A 20,643-nucleotide genomic window follows, 5' to 3' on the forward strand; every position below is an offset into this window, starting at 1 on the left:
ACCCACCACCACGGCTAATTTTTGTATTTTTAGTAGAGGCAGGGTTTCACCATGTTGGTCAGGCTGGTCTTGAACTCCTGACCTCAAATGATCCATCCACCTTGGCATCCCAAAGTGCTGTGATTACAGGTGTAAGCCACCACGCCTGGCCCAACCTTAATCTTTCTCTATACTGGGGGGAGCTCTTCAAATTTATTAAGTCTCCATTAAAAATACCAGGAAATATTTTTCTCCCCTCTCACTCTCAGTATTATCTTTAACAAGTTTGTTTTCTCTTTTGCTGGTTTTTTTTAAAATAACAGCTCTACTAAGATATGACTTACACACCATAAAATTTACTAAGTTTTGATCAGCTTACAGAGTTCCTTAACTAATATTCAAATTTAATTTTTCACTCAGGAATGTGAATCACTAAGGTCCCATTTGACAAGTTATTTATAAATATGTGTAAAATCTGTGTACTATTTTTAATGTTTGAATTTTTAAAGTTTAGTAAGCAAATTAAGATAAAGCCAATGGTTATTAGTATAAGGAACAAAAACTAAGTTAAGGCAGTCAAGTCACTTTATAAGCAGCATAATTTACTTTTGTCTTAAAGCTTTACTAACAGCAGAAAAAATTCTAACCATGTAAGTATTTATTAAATACGTAAAGGCTATGCCAGACTATCATGTAATAAAATATCACTGATGTTTTAATAATACCATATAATTCTATTTTAAGAAAGATTGGCTACTACCACAAATGACTATTATAATTTAGCCTGTGATAAAATGTTAGTCCAATTTTTCAAAGACATTTCAGAAGGGGCTTTGATTACATTTTAAAGGCCATGAGAAAGAGGCTTAAAATTACCAATTAAATAATTTTTGAAGTTACATGTTACTTAAACAAGACATGTTCTATTTTATTGTCCTGTGTATACAGTACCAACTGAAAAAGGTATAGTTTAATGTAAATCTATACCATAATATATCTGCCTAAGTACCAAAACCAGAATATAAATTTAATTGAAAGGATAAGACTTATATTTAACCAACCACATTCTTTACACACCTGGCAATTTCAGCTAAATCACTGGCATAGTTACTAAATATAATGTATCTAAACTAGGAAAAATTCCTGAATTTAGGGAAGCCTATTAATTTTAATACAAGACAATTACCACACTTTATGTTTTGAAATTAGATTATTTGTTTTGGATGAGAATGTAAGGACTAAGATTCGGCATTTAATAATTCATTCAGCCATTCTTGGAAATGAGAAAAAGGCAATATTTAATATGGTAAAACTTCAATTAATTAGAACTCAGTAAGATTCTCCAGTTAACTAAAATTCTGGTGCTTAATTGTTCAGATGAAGAGGTCAAAGGAAGGCAGCATAAATCAATGAAAAGAGTAAGAGCCTAGGAGTCAGATTCAGGCTTGACCTCTCACTGTTATTTACAAGTTTAAGACTTAATGCAAATTAACATTCACCCATCTCAGTCAACTAATTATTAAAACTGAGCCAATAACATTGTAAGATAATATCTAGCACGGAGCCTAGCATGGAGTACATATCAGGTATTGAATGAATATTTCCTCAGTAAACATCAGAGGGAAAAAAAATCAACAAATACGCAGCTTCCAAAGTACTTATGTTCTGAGTCACACACATAGTCAATCCCTAGACACCATTTATGGCAACAGCTTCAACTCTGAAAAACAATCACTAATACTTCGAATTAAGAGATGAGTAAGGTAGCCACAGCTCTTCAGAGTTGGTTCAATAAACATTTGCTCTACACATCAAATTTTCCCTTTAAGTGGGTTTCAAGGTTTAGTTTTGGAATCCCATTTTGTTTATAGGTCCTGGCCTAGTTTTCTGACCTAATTTTGTCATCTCTGTAGCTAGTATTTTGATCTCTGATTCCTGTGTCCATTTCTAAACTTCTTAGAACACTTAGTGGGGAAAGATATTATTGAAGGACTATTACTGACACCTCAGAATCCTTCCAAAGAACCTTTAACATACAGCCGCTTTTTTAAATTTATTTTTTATTTATTTTTATCCCTAGAATAGGCCTCAACAGAGCTACAAAGCAAAAGAAACATTAAATTTTCCATGGTTACAGCAGCTGTAGAAGCAAAGCTTTTTGTGTTTTTGATCCCTCCCAATTTGGTGCTGAGATAACCTCAAACAAGCATGCCTTACTGATATTAACAAAATAGGCAGGTAAAAAAAATGTGTGGCAGGGTACTATGGGTCAATGCTGGTAGAGGTTTATTTTTCTTTGTGGTAGTCACCTAAATATATGCAGAAAAAGAGAAAGAATTAAAAAATTGTTATAAGGTACAGAAAAAACAATTACCCCTAGATGTTCTAAAATTCTCAATCACCAATGAGTAAACTCTATTTATTATATCAAAATCACTAAGAGGACAGTAAACTCACATTTTAAATATTTTTAACAAAGTTCGACATAAAAAGATTTTCAGTTGTTACATGGACCATGGACTTAACCACATTACACAAGTCTCAAAGAACATTCTAATTAATCATTGATATGGGTACTTTATGTTTTATAGCAATGCTTCCAAACTTAATACCATAAACCCCTTCCAGCTTTGACTCATGATATACTTTTCTCTTTTTTGAGACAGGGTCTCCCTCTGTCACCCAGGCTGGAGTGCAGTGGCGTGATCTCGCCTCACTGCAACCTCCACCTCTTGGGTTCAAGGGATTCTCCTGCCGGAGACTCCCGAGTAACTGGGATTACAGGCTAACGCCATCACGCCTGGCTAATTTTTGTATTTTTAATAGGATGGGGTTTTGCCACGTTGGCCAGGCCGATCTCGAATTCCTGTGCTCAAGTGATCCTCACACCTCAGCCTCTCAAAATTCTGGGATTACTGGCGTGAGCCACCATGCCTAGCCTTAACTATATTTTTTAAAAGATGAAAATGGCTTTATTTTAATATAAAGTTAATAGAGAGATGAACAAAGAATAAGTAAAGTCATTTGTAATTCCATCATGCAGAGATAACCAGTTAAAATTTTGTTAATATTCTAGAATTGGATAAATAGAAAGATATCTAAAAGTGAGATCATATTATATATGCTGTGCTCTCTTGGTCTACTCTTTTTTTTTGAGACAGTGTCTCATTCTGTCCCCCAGGCTTGAGTGCCTGGGTAGCATGATCAAGGCTAACTGAAGTCTTCACTTCCTGGGCTCAAGCAATTCTCCAACTAGCTGGGACCATAGCTGTGTGCCTCGCCTAGCTAATTTTTGTATTTTTATTTTTTGTAGAGATGAGGTTTTGCCATGTTGCCCAGGTTGGTCTTGAACTTCTGGACTCAAGCAATCCTCCTGTCTCAGCCTTCCAAGGGCTGGGATTACAGGTATGAGCTACTGTGCCCAGCCACCTACTTTTTAATATAACAATATGTCATGGATATTTCAAAGACAAGGAAAGATGATCCATTACATCATTATATATATATAAACAGAACTTTCATACAACTAGTTTCTAGGTTGTATAGCCTGACATTTCCCATGACTACTATCTAACTGCTGATAGATGTGCTCCAGGAAAAAGTATCCTGTGGAAAAAAAGTCTCAATAACAAAATTTAAAAGGTATTTTTGTTGTAGAACTTCTCAGAAACTTAAATACCTTAAATATATCTTATAAATCACCTAAAGTGGGATTACCCATAAAACATCATTTCCTAGTTATAGTTATTAAGTTTGTGGAACCTAGGTTCATAGTTTACAAACTTCTCTGTAAGTAAACATCTTAGACTATAGACTCTGATTCAGTAGTCCGGGGTGGGGTCCAGAAATCTAGTTTAACAACTGCCCCAGATGAATCTATCTTATCAGGGACCTTGGGAAGCACCATGACCTAGATATTTCTTTAAAGTAATAGTTTTGAATTGAACAGAACCTGGGAACTTATTCCAAACTATACACACTTGCATGGATCTTCTAGTTTAAAAAGTTCCTCAAGTGATCCTGATATCCATTTCCCTCCAATCTCAATGTAAAACCATGGCTTTAATCTAATTCATGCTAGGTAGTTCCTAAATTTCTTTGACTGAAATGTGTTTTCAAACTTGATTCTGGAAAATATAATAGTAAACTCCCTTTGACAGCAGTTCATGAGTTGACTGTGTCAAAAGCAGCTAAAAAACTAAATTAAAATTAGAAATTTTAACGTGTATTAGGATTTCAGACTAGTTGCTGCCATCAAAGAATAAGTTAACAGGCAGGAAAAAAGAAAACAGATGGAGGACAAACTTTTCCTGCCTAAATATCATTCACTGTAAAGTTCTACACAAAATCAGGAAGATAGTAAGTAATTTGTTTCACTCTTTTTATACTGTCCCTAAGTGAAAAGGCAGCAAGAAAACTGCAAATGCAAATAACACCTCTCTCCAATCTTGATGGACCAATGGTTGTCAAACTTAAGCATTATTATTATTATTATTTGAGATGGAGTTTCGCTCTTGTTGCCCAGGCTGGAGTGCAATGATGTGACCTCGGCTCACCGCAACCTCCGCCTCCTGGGTTCAAGCGATTCTCCTGCCTCAGCCTTCCGAGTAGCTGGGATTACAGGAATGCGCCACCACACCAGGCTAATTTTGTATTTTTAGTAGAGATGGGGTTTCTCCAAGTTGATCAGGCTGGTCTTGAACTCTCGACCTCAGGTGATCCACCTGCCTCTGCCTCCCAAAGTGTTGGGATTACAGGTGTGAGCCACTGCACCTGGCCAACTTAAGCATTATCTTTAAGGTTTGTTAAGATATTTGGGCAGGCCTTCATTTGATATTTTAATTCAGCAGGTCACTATCTTTAACAGGTGATTCTCATGAAAGTGTTTCATTGACCACATTTCTCATATCTGGCTAGATACTGCTGAATAGAAAATATCAGAAAAGGCTGTGCTCAATCCACAAAACCTGTTTGTCAGGTTGTTTAGAATCTCCAAAACACTGGATTCAGTCATGTGAACTTTGGACAACTTGATTCTAAGAAAAATACAGTTATTTCTATTGAGGATTTTTTTTTCCTAAAAAAAGTAGCATGAGGGAACATTAAAAAATGACTAATGGGGAACAGGTATTGGATTATACTTACATTTCTTTACATTTTACTCTAAATTATTTCATTTATATATTAATGACAAACTAGTTACTTATTATACTTCAATCAATTTATTGTATGGGGAATTCTGTTGAAGGTTTAGAAACCTTCAACTGTGGCCTAGTCACATCTATGGGGAGCCTAGCCATTTGGATAATGAGACAAGCCAGATCTACTTTGCCTTGGTGAAAATGTACATAAGTTATAGGCAAATAAATTAAGTCTTTTAAGTAAAGCCTTGGAAGGCCCAACTTAAGGCAAAAATCAAAAGTACCGTAAACTCGAGAACTTCAGGCAATGAGTGGAAACAGTGCTCTGAGTCCCAAACCTATGCAAAAGTCAAGTGTCACCCTTGCTAGAGGAAATCACAAAGTTCACATCCAGTGGACGACATTAGTATTTATTGTAATGGTTTCCAAACCTGGCTGCCCTTCAGGATTGCCTGGGAAACTTTTAAAAAATACAGATTCTTAGCTCTACCCAGTGAAATACAATCTTAGGGAGTGGTATAAGTCTAGTAAGGAGCCCACTAGAGAACCACTAGCCTGTACGAAGCTGTTCCAGAAATACCTGGATTGTGATATTTATATAGATGCTTCCTGGAAAAAGAAAAAAAATCAAACTACTTCCTCCATATATCACTAGGAAGCAGTTGACCTAAAATGTAATGAATGGAAAATCATCTGTAAACTTAGGAAATCTAATGTTGTGGGAAAAATGTTAAAATTAAGAATGATAAAATAATGAAAAATATTTTAAAATTGTTTTTCAGCAAAAGCCACACAATGAGATTCTTACAAAAGAAACTATCTAGAGATTAGAGAATAAATTTCATTGGAAAAAGAATGTTAGGCTACCATAATTAAATGACAATATTTTTAAAGTATATCAAAGCCATTTAATTCTGAACTTCTGTAAACTTTCTGGCCTTAATTCTCAAATAACTTTTCCTACCGTTCCTGTAGTACTGTTAAGTTTCTTAAGGGCAGGGAATATACATATCTTATACTTCCACGATACTTACTAAGACCCAGCAGCTATGCAATAATTAATAATCTCATAGGATATATTTTTGACTTGAAATTTCAACCTGAGTCAGGAGATACAGGTTCTGCAACAGTCATGAAGTAAACATGCATGATACTGATCTCTGTATTATCCACAAGGCCTTTGACATGCTTGTTCTGCTGAGAATGATCTTCAAGAGCCAAACAAAATATTACTTCTTTTCTGAAGTCATCCTTGATTCTTCAAGTCAGAATTAATATTTTTCTTCTTTGGTTATGGTTCTATCATACCCCACATCAAACTGATCTTTAGGGTTGTCATATATTTTCCTACTGTATATTATAAGCTCTTTAAGGGCAAAACCTCCTTTCTTAGTCATCACTGTATCCCTGGCACCTTATATAGTGTTCTATGTATGTTGGGAACTTGATACATGCCTGCTGAATGAATGAATGAATGAATGAGTGACCACCACACAACATCCTATTCTTCAGGACGTGTATCCCAAATTTCAGGATCCACTCATGAATTACTTTGCTTACCCATTTCTTCCTTTCCTAAAACTGATTATTGCAAAAACTATAATTTGGAGAAAATACTTATCAAGCCATAAGTTCTATACAAACTATTCAAATATCAGTAAAGACAAAGGTTAATGAAAATAATTGAGAGAGAAAATTTTACCTTCTTGGAACAGCTGTCTGGCATAAGATGGTTCTCTGCCCTGAGGTTGGAAAAAAGCATAAATGCACTTCCTCACTAAATCTTCCCAACCAGTTCTGCCAGCAGCTCTCAGGGAACTAGTATCAATAGAGATGATTTTACCTGTACAAAGAATGAAAGTTTATATTTATAACAGCCTCTTTATATAAATCATCTGTATTTCAAAACTAACAACTGCATCTAAGAAATATTCATTCTTTCCAAATACTCAATAAACAAAAGCATTAAAAAGCACTATTAATTTTTATTACATATAGTTATGAAGTATGTCATTGACATAAGAAATTGTTTTGGTCTTGGAATGTGTTACGTCCTAGTATGTCATATTCTAAAATTCAATTCTGGTCTAGGATTAAAGTCATACCATAATGACCTGACACTACTGAGACTAATGCAGTTCAAACTCTTCTGGCTTGGTCTTTGGATTCTGCTCTCTGTATACTGATGACTGATTGGAAAGGAGAGGCAAAGATGAAGTACATTTTTTGGTTTAAATTAATTTCTAACTATTAAGTGAAGAGAATATGAGAAAAGAAGCAAGCCTTTTCCTTTCTAACCTTTGTTGGGCTGTAGGCAATACTGTATTTAAGACTAAACAAAGACTGAAGGCAACAAAAGTTAAATCAGAAAAACGGTAAGTGAGAACATTAAGATTTGCTAGGCAGTATGCACACGGAACATATGCTTTATAAAATTTAGTGGTGATTCGCCATTGTTATCATATTTAAACAAATTTCCAAATGGCTACGAGAGAATTCAGTTAAGTTATTCCTCAGTTAACAGAGGGCCAATTAATCCAGTTTGTGAATATTAAGACCTGTTTTATTATGTTTTACAGAATCTTAGTCACACAAAATAATACAAGATATATGTAGAATACATATATAAATTAAGAATTAATGAGATTAAAAACCTGCAAACCCACCACTCAACTTCAGAACTTGACGTTATCAATATTGCTCCATCACATGTGCACTCCTCCCTTGTCACCACCCCCATCTTTAAATTCTCCTGTGAATGGGCATCTAGACTGTTATCAGTTTTTTTGACATTACAATCAACACTGCTATGAACATCTTTCACGTGTTGCATGGTACACGCATGTGAGAACTTCTCTAGTGTATATATGTAGGAACAGAATTGTTAGATTGTAGGTTATGTGAATGTTCAACTTTATAATATTAATTTTAAACTGTCTTCCTGAAACTTGTACCACTCTATGCTACCACCAGCAATGTGTAAGAGTTAGTGCTAATCTAACATCCTTTCATCACTTGTGTTGTCAGGCTTCTTTATGTTTTCAAATTAGTAGGTGAAAAATGCTATCTCATTGTGGTCTAAATTTTTATTTCCCAATTATTAGAGCTCACCACTAATGTTTCCTCTTCTATGAATGCCTGATTAAATATTTTCCACATCTTCCCCTTCTTCATACAATCAACTCAAATCTATCAACCAGTTTGTGCCTCCTCATTGAACTAATCCCCTCTTTATATATTTCATTTTGTTTGCTTAGAAATAAAATATTCATCAGACCTTTTTAACTTAAGGTCTTGAATCTGATGTACCCAGTCCTACTTGATCAGGTTATCACCTAAGTCTTGGCATAAATGTAAATAGTAGAAAGAAAATAAACTGAAACTCAAATAAGGGAATTTTGTCATTTAAGAACAGTTTGGGGAAAGCCTGGTGAACACTGTAACTGAAACTATAAAAGATTTTAGATTTTTAAGAATTTTAATTGTTCAACCCTTGTTTCTTATGTCAGAGATAAAAAGTTGGTTATAGCAGGGATTCCACTGCTACATAATCTTCCTATACAATAATGCTCCTCACAGGCAGTGACTAAGGGAGGCATGTGCATGTGTGTGTGTTCATGTCAGGGTTGGCCCCACAAGAGAGCATGAGAGTTTAGAGTTTGGGGACTGGCAGGAGAGAAAGTGATTAAGTTATCAGCAATGGTACCAGATGGGTAATGTAATGACTATCTTAGTGAAGAATCATGAACAGCTTGATTTAGAATACCTCTGCCTACTACAGGAAAGTTTAACCAACCAACCAAACAACAGTAAAAAACCCCACTGTTCAACATTTCCTAGTAAAATACTTTTTTCTTTTTTTAAGAGATATGGATCATCCCATGAAGAGTTAAAAAGTACTACAAAAACTTAAGAAATTAAATGTTTAACATTTATTATACTTATTCTTTTTAGCTAAGTCAATTCTATGATTTATATAATGTTAGTTTTACATTTTAAGCATATTTTATATTTCCTTGGTATCTTTGTACAATAAGTGTGTACAGTATAGTGATGCCCTTTTAATAGTATTTTAGTGAAAAGTAATGCAATACAAGAAAGAGCTCCACATTAGGGCCTAAAGGTGTCCATTCTCGGCAAAGGGCTGGATGGTTTTGATCAAATCACCATCCCCTCGTTTGTAAATCTAGGTTGGATTCTGTGATATTTGAGGTTCCCTCTCTATATATATATAGTTATTTTATGGCCCAGAGGCTAATTTTTTTATTTTACATGATTATGGTTATTTTTATATATTTATACATATTACCAGGTATATCTAAAATTTTAACACCTGGGTTCTTAGAAACAAAACTACCAGGGATAACACTGTTCCTATGGGAAAATACAGTCCTTAAAGCAATCCAATTTAGAATTCAATTTATAGAAATGCAATATGAGGAAAAGCTGAAACATATTGTTCCTAAATTAGCCTCATAACTTTTAGGCCTCCCTCATCTCTGACATTTTTTCTGTGACCTGACAATAATCTTTTTCAACATGTTTTCATTCTGCTATCTCACAAAGCCCTTATTTGGTTTCTTTTTATGTTAACTGGTTACTGACAGAAAAGACCAATTTTCCTTTTCAATGGACTCTATTTTTCCTTCATGCACAATACTTTCAATTTTCAATAATTAAAAAATAAGAAATTTTTGTTTTTGCACAAACCTACATATCCATAGTAAGTTTATTAAATTTTTCCAGTGTTGTTCATGGTAGAGACTGGAAAGGAACATAATACATGGTAGACTCAAAAACAGAATGAAGAAAGGTATGATAATTGATAATTACTATCCTAAGATGCCATCTCTCCATGCTCAGAGACATTCTCTTTACCATTTTCTATTATCTGTGCTAATTTAGCCATACTAGTTCTTTAGTAAGAGCAGTTGGAAGTTTATTTCTAAAAACACAAGCACAAAGTATACAACATTAGAATATTAGATTATTGGCACTAAAAAATTAATACATAATGAAATAGGATCTTATAAAAAGGTGGTAAAAGTCAAAATGTACACTAAAACTAAACTTTCACAAAGCATAAAATTCAGAAGAAATTATTTTTAAAATCTTAGTCTGCTAGAAAATATACCTCTAATATTTATCTCTATTTTAAAATGAGAGGTAAGTGATATATATGTAACTCTGGTTGTTGTAAAAGCATGAACATACAATATGTTAGTGTAAAGATAAAATCAAATAATATAAGAAAAATACTTCGCCAACTATAAAGAACAGTAACAATTTGTTCTTGCTGAAAATAAAATCAGAAGTAGGCCTTTAAGAAGAATGCCTTATTTATAGGCAGTCTGTTACTCAGTTTGAGGCTCTCCTGCCCTCCTTCTAGTACTTCTAACTTACCTCTCTGTCTTGCTTATCTTTAGACTTCCGCAGCTCTGGTTCCTCAATTAGGAGTACTTGTTCTGAATCAAGACCCTTTCTTGCTGCCCCCCTTCCAAGACCCATACTTTAAATAGTGGGCACCACTTCATCGTTTGGGGCTCAGTATCAGCTCCTCAGACAGGCCTTTGCTGACCAACTAATTTCATATATCATCCCTTATACCATCTCATAACTTTTCCATCATCAAAGATAACACAATTTGTCACTGAATCATTTTTGTTCAACCATATACATCTTGAGGAATCACCTAGTGACACGCACTTCTAGGGACTCAATCAGTATGTGCTAAATAAATTTAAAGAAAAAGAATTAAAAAAAAATAGCCAGATACATTTAAGCATAATAGTAAAACTACCATATTCATATCTATTTGAATAAGTGCATGTATATCTACATATTTACATATCTATATCTTCTAAATTTCTTTAAACATTTTATTCCATGATTTGAAAAATAATTTATAATCAAACAAATACAGGTATATAAAGTTATAAAAAGTGTTCTCTCCAGCACCCTGACCATGATAATGATTATAGTATCTAAATTGTATAATCTCAAGAGCACCATTTAAAATGTTTTCTGTATAAGACTAGGGAGCAAAGCCTAAATCTCATAGAACAGAAAGACATTCTGGATATAATTAGTTTTAAGGGCAGAGTCACATTATTAATACCTATGGAACATTCTGAACTTTACAATTAGTACCTGTAGTATCTTGCTTGGTCATAAAGGATTCTACACCCGTAATAGCTGGAGGCCGAGGTAATCGCCGTGCAATACAAATCAGACATGACTGGAAATCTGCCCAAAACAAGAAGGGGAAATTGAAGGATAGAGAGTAGAAAATGGTTTACATCTATCACTTGCCATTAATGGTTTTCATAAAAACAGTACATGTTGGCCAGACGTGGTGGCTCACGCCTGTAATCCCAGCACTTTGGGAGGCCGAGGTGGGTGGATCACAAGGTCAGGAGATCGAGACCACCCTGGCTAACATGGTGAAACCCCGTCTCTACTAAAAAATACAAAAAATTAGCCAGCCATGGTGGTGGGTGCCTGTAGTCCCCGCTACTCGGGAGGCTGAGGCAGGAGAATGGCGTGAACCCAGGACGCAGAGCTTTCAGTGAGCCGAGATCACACCACTGCACTCCAGCCTGGGCGACAGAGCGAGACTCCGTCTCAAAAAAAAAAAAAAAAAAAAGTTACAGGACCTGACATAATATTGCATAATATTGAAATCATTCTTATATAATAGTATATTAGAAATAAAATTTCTGGCAACCAAAAACTGACAGCTCCAGGTAGAGAGTTAGTTGGCATAAACCATTCCTTCCTATTGAATGCTCTTATATATACCAGAGGAGAGAGATGCATCTCATGTACTGGATGATAACAACTACAAGTAGTAGTTTTGGTTAGATATAAGTGGCACAGTGTTTTTTAAAATACAGTTTTGTAGTCAATTTCTTATATTCACCAGTACTTAATGGCTACAAAGATTATTCTTATAACCACAGTGTAGATAGTTATATGAGAAAAACAACCTTTAACTCTGAAGCACTATTTTGCTCTTGACAGATGACTTCATGCTTTTAGGATACACAATTTTTTCAAAGTCCCATTCCCAAATTTTGTTTTGAGGATGTTAAACACAATATCACACAGCCAAAAATGAACTTTAATCAAATAAGACTTGGCATGCGTATTTTGTAAAACGTCTCCAGTTGATTGTTACCTCTGTTTCCTGGTGAGACTTGCTACATACATGACTTTTTTGCATCTGACTGACTTCTTGTCTACTACCTTCCCTTGTCCTTACTCCAGTTCCCAATTTGTGATTTTCTAAACTTAGCCCAGTCTAAGTTTACATGGAAAACTCATCCACTGTCACATATTTAACTAATTCCATGTTGACACCATGTTCATATTAGAGCTTCAGCATGTTTCCATCTGTTCTTAAGTTTTCTCCTTATAAATTACCTTGTATAGCCTGAAAAATGCCAACTCTATTCTCCAATGTTCCCTACACTCTAAACTTGAAACTTTCTAAAAATCAGAGCTGTTCAACAGTCTGCTGCATCTGGTACATTTCCAACTGGCAGCAGTTAGTTACATCTCTTATTTCTAGACAGCAAGTTGGTTTGAATTATTTGACATTTTAGTGAGAATGCCAGCTTAAAACTGAGAATCTGGGGGGCATATTAAAGGAATGATTCTAGATGTTAGTAATTATTGTTTTTTAAGTATTAAGAATATATGGCAAATGGAATAGCCACTATGATACATATTATAGTAACCAAAAATATATCTGAAAAAGGCAGTTTATAATTAATTTCCTCTCATTTCCTTAAAGTCACAGAAGAAATAAACACTTTAAAAAGACCGTTTGGCTTTACCTTCTCCATCCTCTTGAATTGATTTTGGCTGTGACACAGTGAAACACTGCATTACTTCATAACGCTGGCCAGCTTCTTGGTTCTCGGTCCCTGGCTCATCTGGAGGGTGAATTAGCATCCTGCAGTTAAAGGTATGGCTATTTCGTCGTGTTGCCTCTTGAGGCCAAGGAACTCCATTTACTGAGGAAGAAAAATTGATTATGTGCTTGTGAATATGGTGAAAAAGCACAAACTCTGAAGATACAAAAGATGTACTTTAAGCCATCTGCTTAATTAGATACTCAGATTAAAAGACAGACTGACCTCTTCAGATCTAACATCCTGAGGCAATAGAATACTTATCTCCCTAGCAAATCTAAATGTCTACCAATTAGAAAACTGTAACATTTCCAAGAAAATACATACGATCTTCCCCTCAAATACTATAATCAAAGGCAAAAATTAAAAATTAAAACTTACTAGCCATTTTGCTCAGAATTTTACAGCAGCTAATTAATGAGTTTTTCAGTTGGTTTCCAGTTATACTTTGACAATGAAAAAATGATTCAAAACCACAGGTACATTGATAAGTGGGGTTTTAACTTGGCAATCACGGATTCTTAAGGTTGGCTTTCGTGTGGATGTGCACCTTTCTGGGGGAGAAGATTTCAATTTTCTCAGAGTCTGTGACTCAAAAAAATATTAAGAATATAGAGCAATCTCAATTTCTCATAACCATTTTTTCCTTTTGCTTTATTTTACTTAACTAGCACAGTTCATATGCTACAATACCTTGGATATAGTGGATAATCAATATTATTATATAAAAAAAGATTGCTAAAAAAGAAATGTTACCTGATCCAGTATAGGAAAAATGAATTCAGTTGTAGAAAAGGTATCTATTTCAAGTAAAAACCACTGTGTGGTAGGTCATAATTTCCCAGTCACAGTGTCATGTTTAAATCACGTGGTCATGAGATGATCAGAGGGTTTTTAAGGCTGCCTTTTTTTTGAGACGGAGTCTCACTTTGTCACCCAGGCTGGAGTGCAATGGTGTGATCTCAGCTCACCACAACCTGCGCCTCCTGGATTAAAGTGATTCTCCTGCCTCAGTCCCCTGAGTAGCTGGGATTATAGGCGTGCGTCACTACGCCAGGCTAATTTTTTATTTTTAGTAGAGACAGGGTTTCACCATGTTGGCCAGGCTGGTCTCGTACTCCTGACCTCATGATCCACCCATCTCGGCCTTCCAAAATGCTGGGATTACAGGTGTGAGCCACCATGCCTGGCCAAGGCTGCTTTTTTACTGTTCCCAAACACTTTCCTACCTTACACTCTCCAATGACCCTCCTTCCTTTTTTCCATCTCATCCTTTATTAAGTGTTAGAGGAAATCATGGAAACAAACCTATACTGGAGTAAGAAGTCTTGGGTTCTGCTATTAGCAAGTTCTAAGGTTTAGGTTAATTAATCTTTGATGCTCACTGTCTCATTTTTTAAAATAAAAGAATCTACTACCTTATCTCTAAAGTCATTTATACTTTAAAATTTCATAATAAAATATATAAGATACTTTGATACTTGATTCAAATATCAGTAGTGATTTTAATAGAAAGAATCATCTCAAGTCCCCAGTTACAACAAACATATATTACTATTTTCAAAAGGAAATGAAGTTTCTATTCTGTTGGGGGAACAATGTGGAAAATGAAGAGCTATGAATAACATTTTTATATGCGTGTCTGGTTTAGTTATATAGGATTTCTGTCCAAGGTCTTCCCCTCCACTTTTGGAGCATATATAGGCTAAAGAGTGGAAGGAAATGGAGGAAAAAAAGAAAAATGAATGTAAAAATTAGCATATCCATTCATTTTTAGAGCTCTCTTCTCATGTACTGAATAAATGGATTAAGTTGTCTAATTATTAGGAAAACTCTCCAACTAAAGTAAATAGACCCTATGATAAAAAACGGATTCGTGCCGAGCGTGGTGGCTCACACCTGTAATCTCAGCACTTTGGGAGGCCGAGGCAGGAGGATCACGAGGTCGGAGATTGAGACCATCCTGGCTAACACAGTGAAACCTGTCTCTACTAAAAATACAAAAAATTAGCTAGCCGTGGTGGCGGGCACCTGTAGTCCCAGCTACTTGGGAGCCTGAGGCAGGAGAATGGCATGAACCTGGGAGGCGGAGCTTGCAGTGAGCCGAGATCGCACCACTGCACTCCAGCCTGGGTGACAGAGCGAGACTCTGTCTCAAAAACAAAAAAAAAAAAAAAAAAAGGATTTGTTAACACTACTCAAAGAAATCAGAGATGACACAAACACATGGAAAAACATCCCATGCTCATGAATAGGAGGAATAAATATTAAAATGGCCATACTGCCCAAATCAATTTACAGATCCAATGCTATTCCTATCAAACTACCAATGACATTTTTCACAGAACTAGAAAAAACTATTTCAAAATTCATATGGAACCAAAAAAGAGCCCAAATAGCCAAGGCAATCCTAAGCAAAAAGAACGAAGCTGGGGGCATCACATTATCTAACTTCAAACTATATTACAGGGGTACAGTAACCAAAACAGCATGGTACAAAAATAGACACATAGACCACTGGAACAGAATACCGAGCCTAGAAATAGGATCGCACACCTATAGCCGTCTGATCTTTGACAAAGCTGACAGAAACAAGCAATGGGGAAAGGACTCCCTAGTCAATAAATGGTGCTGGGATAACTGGATAGCCATATGCAGAAGATTAAAACCGGACCTCTTTCTTACACCATATACAAAAATCAACTCAAGATGGATTAAAGACTTAAATGTAAAACCCAAACTATAAAAAACTTTGAAGACAACTTAGGCAATACCATTCTGGACATAGGAATGGGCAAACATTTCATGATGAAGATGCCAAAAGTGATCAAAACAAAACCAAAAATTGACAAATGGGACCTAATTAAATATAAGATCATCTGCACAGCAAAAGAAACTGTCAAGAAAGTAAACAGGTAACCTACAGAATCGGAGAAAATATTTGCAAACCATGCATCTGACAAAGGTCTAATAGCCAGTATTCATAAGGAACTTAAACAAATTTACAAGGAAAAAACAACCCCATTAAAAAGTGGGCAAAGGACATCGACAGACACTTTTCAAAAGAAGACACACATATGGCCAACAAGCATGTGAAAAAAAGCTCAATATCACTGATTATTAGAGAAATGCACATCAAAACCACAATGAGATACCACCTCACACCAGTCAGAATGGCTATCATTAAAACATAAAAAAATAACAGATGCTGGCAAGGCTGTGGAGAAATGGGAATGCTTATACACTGTTGGTGGGAGTGTAAATTAGTTCAACCATTGTGGAAAGCAGTGTGGTAATTCCTCAAAGAGCTAAACAGAACTACCATTTAACCCAAATATCTCATTACTGGATATATACCCAAAGGAATATAAATCATTCCACCATAAAGACAGATGCAAGTGTATGTTCATTGCCACAGGATTCACAATAGCAAAGACATGGAGTCAACCTCAATGACCATCAATGGCAGACTGGATAAAGAAAATGTGGTACATATACACCATGGAATACTATACAGCCATAAAAAAGAATGAGACCATGTCTTCTGCAGGAACAGGGATGGAACTGGAGGCCATTATCCTTAGCAAACTAATGCAGGAACAGAAAACCAAACACTGCGTGTTCTCACTTATAAGTGTGAGCTAAATGATGAGAACTCATAGACACAAAGAGGGGAAGAACAGACACTGGGGCCTAATTGAGGGTGGAGGCTGGGAGGAGTAAGAGGATCAGAAAAAATAACTATTGGGTGCTAGGCTTAGTACCTTGGTTGATATGGTTTGGCTCTGTGTTGCCACCCAAATCTCATCTCAAATTGTAATCCCCACATGTCGAGGGAGGGACCTGTAATCCACATGTGTTGAGGGAGAGAGGTGAATGGATCATGGGGGCAGTTCCCCCCATGCTGTTCTCGTGATGGTGAGTTCTCAAGAGATCTGATGGTTTTATAAGCGTCTGGAAGTTCCTCCTTTGCTCTCTCTCTCTCCTGACTCCTTGTGAAGAAGGCGATTGCTTCCTCTTCTCCCATGATTGTAAGTTTTCTGAGGCCTCCCCAGCCATGTGGAACTGTGAGTCAATTAAACCTCTTTCCTTTATAAATTACCCCAGTCTCAGGGAAGTTCTTTATCGCAGTGTGAAAATGGACTAATACACTGGGTGACGAAATAATCTGTACGACAAACCCCCATGACATGAGTTTACCTATATAACAAACCTTGCACATGTACCACTGAATCTAAAATAAAAGTTAAAAAAAAAAGGCTTTACATTTTTATTTATAGCTTGGCTTAGATAATGTTTACCCTGATCTATTCGGTTATCAGGGACAGTTTCAGCTTTCTGAAGGTGTCTACAAAGAAAGCTACTTGCGGAATGTTACTAGAAGAAGAGCTAAATATCTAATCACACTCAGTTCAGGTAAAAGGAAAGAAGGTAGAGAAAAGGCAAAGAGGTGGAGGAATGGTTAGGAATTAAGGTAGGCATAAGGAGCCAAGAGAAGAGCATACAATGATGAAGAGGAGAAAGGCGCTTCCTTGAAGTTTAATTTCATGACCTGTTACGGTGGTCAGTATATCTAAGTTGTACAAAACACTTTTTGAGACGTGAAAAAAAAAAGTTGAAAAATAATCACCACAACTAAAGAAACTAAAGTCATTCTGGTAATAATTTATATGTCAACTATCATTATCTTCTTAAAACAACAACAATAATTAACAGCAAGTTCAATTCCAAACTTATAGGCCCCTCAAATATAAGCTGCTAAATATTTTAGGTGATCTTTCTAGATACCCTGATTTCACAAGGTTAATTCGATTTTTTTAAGTTAACTGAACTATTAATAGTTTACTATGACAAAACTTTTTTGAACCTAAATCTTCTTTTAAACAGTAGGCACTGAGCTACATATTTATGCAAAAAGACAACAGCATCACACACATAAGGTCCTGAATACTCTGTGGAATGGAAATAAGAGCTATAGATCTATACTAGAGGTACAAAGCTTCTGACAAAATTCAGTATTTTTTGTGTGGGAGGGGGTAGTTTACACTAGCTAGAAAGGAGCATGCCTAATCTTCATGCAAGTCCTTTCTTAACTCACCATATGATTCCTCTTTAAAAGGATAAATGCCACTGATAATGTTTAAAAAACCTAGTAAAACAAACCCAAAGTATTAAAAAATTACTAACAAAAGCCCCCTGTATAGGAAGAAGTAGCAGTTTAGCTACAATTTAAAAAAGAAGTACAGGGTCAGGCGTGGTGGCTGACTCCTGTAATCCCAGCACTTTGAGAGGCTGACGCAGGCAGATCACCTGAGATCAGGAGATCGAGACCAGCCTGGTCAACATGGTGAAACCCCGTCTCTACTAAAAATACAAAGATTAACTAGGAGTGGTGGTGGGCGCATGTAATCCCAGTTACTCGGGAGGCTGAGGCAGGAAAATTGCTTGAACCCAGGAGGCGGAGGTTGCAGTGAGCTGAGATCATGCCATTGCACTCCAGCCTGGGTGACAAGAGTGAAACTCTGTCTCAAAAAATAAATAAATAAATAAATAAATAAATAAATAAGAAAAACAGAACTATCCTACTGAATGTGATCTATTAAAAAAAAGCCTCAATTTCTACAGAATAATTTCTATGTGCTTCTAAGAGCACACTATGAAAGAACAAGATTGTCCTTCCTTCACATCGATTTCTAAGCTAAAAGCATAATCAAAACCAGCTAGTAGTTCTTAATAATAATTGTAGATCTATCATTCAGAAATTAAAAGCTCCAAAACATTTAGATAAAGCCAGTCACAGGAATAATAATAACAGCTAGAACAAAAAGAATTTAATACCAGCCAGGAAATATGCTAAGCAACACTTACCCTTTAACCTTCCTACCAACGATGAGGCCTAGAGGGGTCAAGTGTCTTGTCCAAGGTCACACTGCTAACTAAGTAGCAGAGTCAGAATGCACACCCCATTTCTGTTTTATACCAGAAAGGCTATGCTCTTAAGCACTATCGTGTCTCCATCATTTGAGATATAAATGGTATGAATTTATAAAAAGACTTGCTTATTTAAAATTTTTTTCATACTTCAAGTTCCAATTTATTAGAATTTCACAAATAAGTCTAAGTTCACTACCATCTCATTCTTTGTAATCTTAGCCTTTCACAATATAATCTTTTTATAACCATCTGTGCAAGTATAAGTATATCCATGTATACTTGTTCTTTTGGACAAAATTTCTCACCATACCAGCTTCCCAGCATTCAGATTTTGTTTCTTATAAATAAAATGTTATGCTTAAAAAGTACAGATTTTAGACACTGAAATCTTCTAAATCCGTAAATTCAAAAGCAATTTTAAAAGTTTGACTTTAACTTTTTTTCTTCAAAATTTCTCCTTGGAAATAACAAATCAAAAATAAGAAGGCAGTGCTTTGAATCATGTATATGTGATATATGTATATAAGGTGAACACATATATAAATAATGATCCTAAATTTTTCTCCAAATTTCTTTCTTGATAGGTTCTGAATCTTGATTTGATTTTTTTTCCCCAGTGGTTGATAATGAATTACACATAAAATGATTCTACTTGGTCTCTTTCCTTAATTTTCTAATATTTTGATTATTCTAATAATAAAGGTTTAAATATAGGTACTATAATTTTCTCCTAAATGTTTTTTGGAAATACCTTGAAAGAAGCTATTGGCTTTTCTAAGTTAGTGTAGTTGGCCTTTATTCTTCTGGTGGGACCATCTCATTGGTTTCTAATGGATGATCAACCAGCACTGTAAGATTAGGTGATATATTCTATTACTGAGCTTGCCCTATCTTTGCTTCTCTACACTATTGTACAATAAAGTAGTATTATTTTTTCAATGTTTCTGTTCTTCCATTATTGGGGGAATGAGAGAAAGATATCTCTGCAGCAAAAACTTCACATTCCTCCCTATTGTGAAAGGCTACTCAGAGAGGCAACAATGAATTGTCAGGCCAGCTGAGGATCACTGTATTGTAAGCAGCCGGGAGCAGCACCACCAGCAAGCACATAAGCTAGTAGATGACACTCCCTCCAAATTTACCTACTGGCAGTGATTTGGGGGAACCCGAATAGTCATAGATCTACAGCATCCTGAGAACCAGGCAGAACAGGTAATGTGGCCCTTCCACAAACAATAAGCCCCTTCTTCAGGAGTCAGAAAACAGTTCATCCTTGTTTTCTGTGACTGTAGGCCTCTTTCCAACCAGGAAGGCTGCTAAACCCAACAAATATCTTGTTACCCAACATGAGACTAAAATTAAATTAGTTTTTTTGATACGAAATAAAATGCAATAGCTCAGTTAAATCCATACACCAGTAGTCCTCAAAATTTGTGAACAGTAGAACAAAAGAATCTAGAGTCCATGGCCAAGGAAAGAAATTTTAAGTATTACCTACAGTGACATCAGGGGAATCTTACATTGTTTGACTTCCCTGACCACATGCCTCAGTTCCCATACTAAACGGTATGGTAGAGTCTTAACTCTCCAACTCAGATACTTTATCACACAGTATCTGTCTGAAAAACTGATGTGTCGTAAATTTATCTGCATTTTAAATTGCTTTTATT

The 20,643-nt window shown here is 35.6% G+C and overlaps 1 protein-coding gene across 7 annotated transcripts in view; it reads right to left on the reverse strand.

Moving 5' to 3' along the window:
- NCOA1 (nuclear receptor coactivator 1) overlaps positions 1-20,643 on the reverse strand; it is a 277,415-nt gene that overhangs the window by 65,571 nt on the left and 191,201 nt on the right. For all 7 annotated transcript variants that reach the window (XM_054473265.2, XM_054473263.2, XM_063648895.1 and 4 more), the window contains 3 exons: positions 12,962-13,141; positions 11,271-11,366; positions 6,823-6,963 (listed from right to left, as the gene is read on the reverse strand). In XM_054473265.2, the coding sequence (XP_054329240.1) occupies positions 6,823-6,963; positions 11,271-11,366; positions 12,962-13,141 (417 nt within the window). The remainder of the gene's footprint in view (positions 1-6,822; positions 6,964-11,270; positions 11,367-12,961; positions 13,142-20,643) is intronic.

This window comes from Pongo pygmaeus, chromosome 12 (genome assembly GCF_028885625.2).
Source record: "Pongo pygmaeus isolate AG05252 chromosome 12, NHGRI_mPonPyg2-v2.0_pri, whole genome shotgun sequence".
NCBI lineage: Eukaryota > Metazoa > Chordata > Mammalia > Primates > Hominidae > Pongo > Pongo pygmaeus.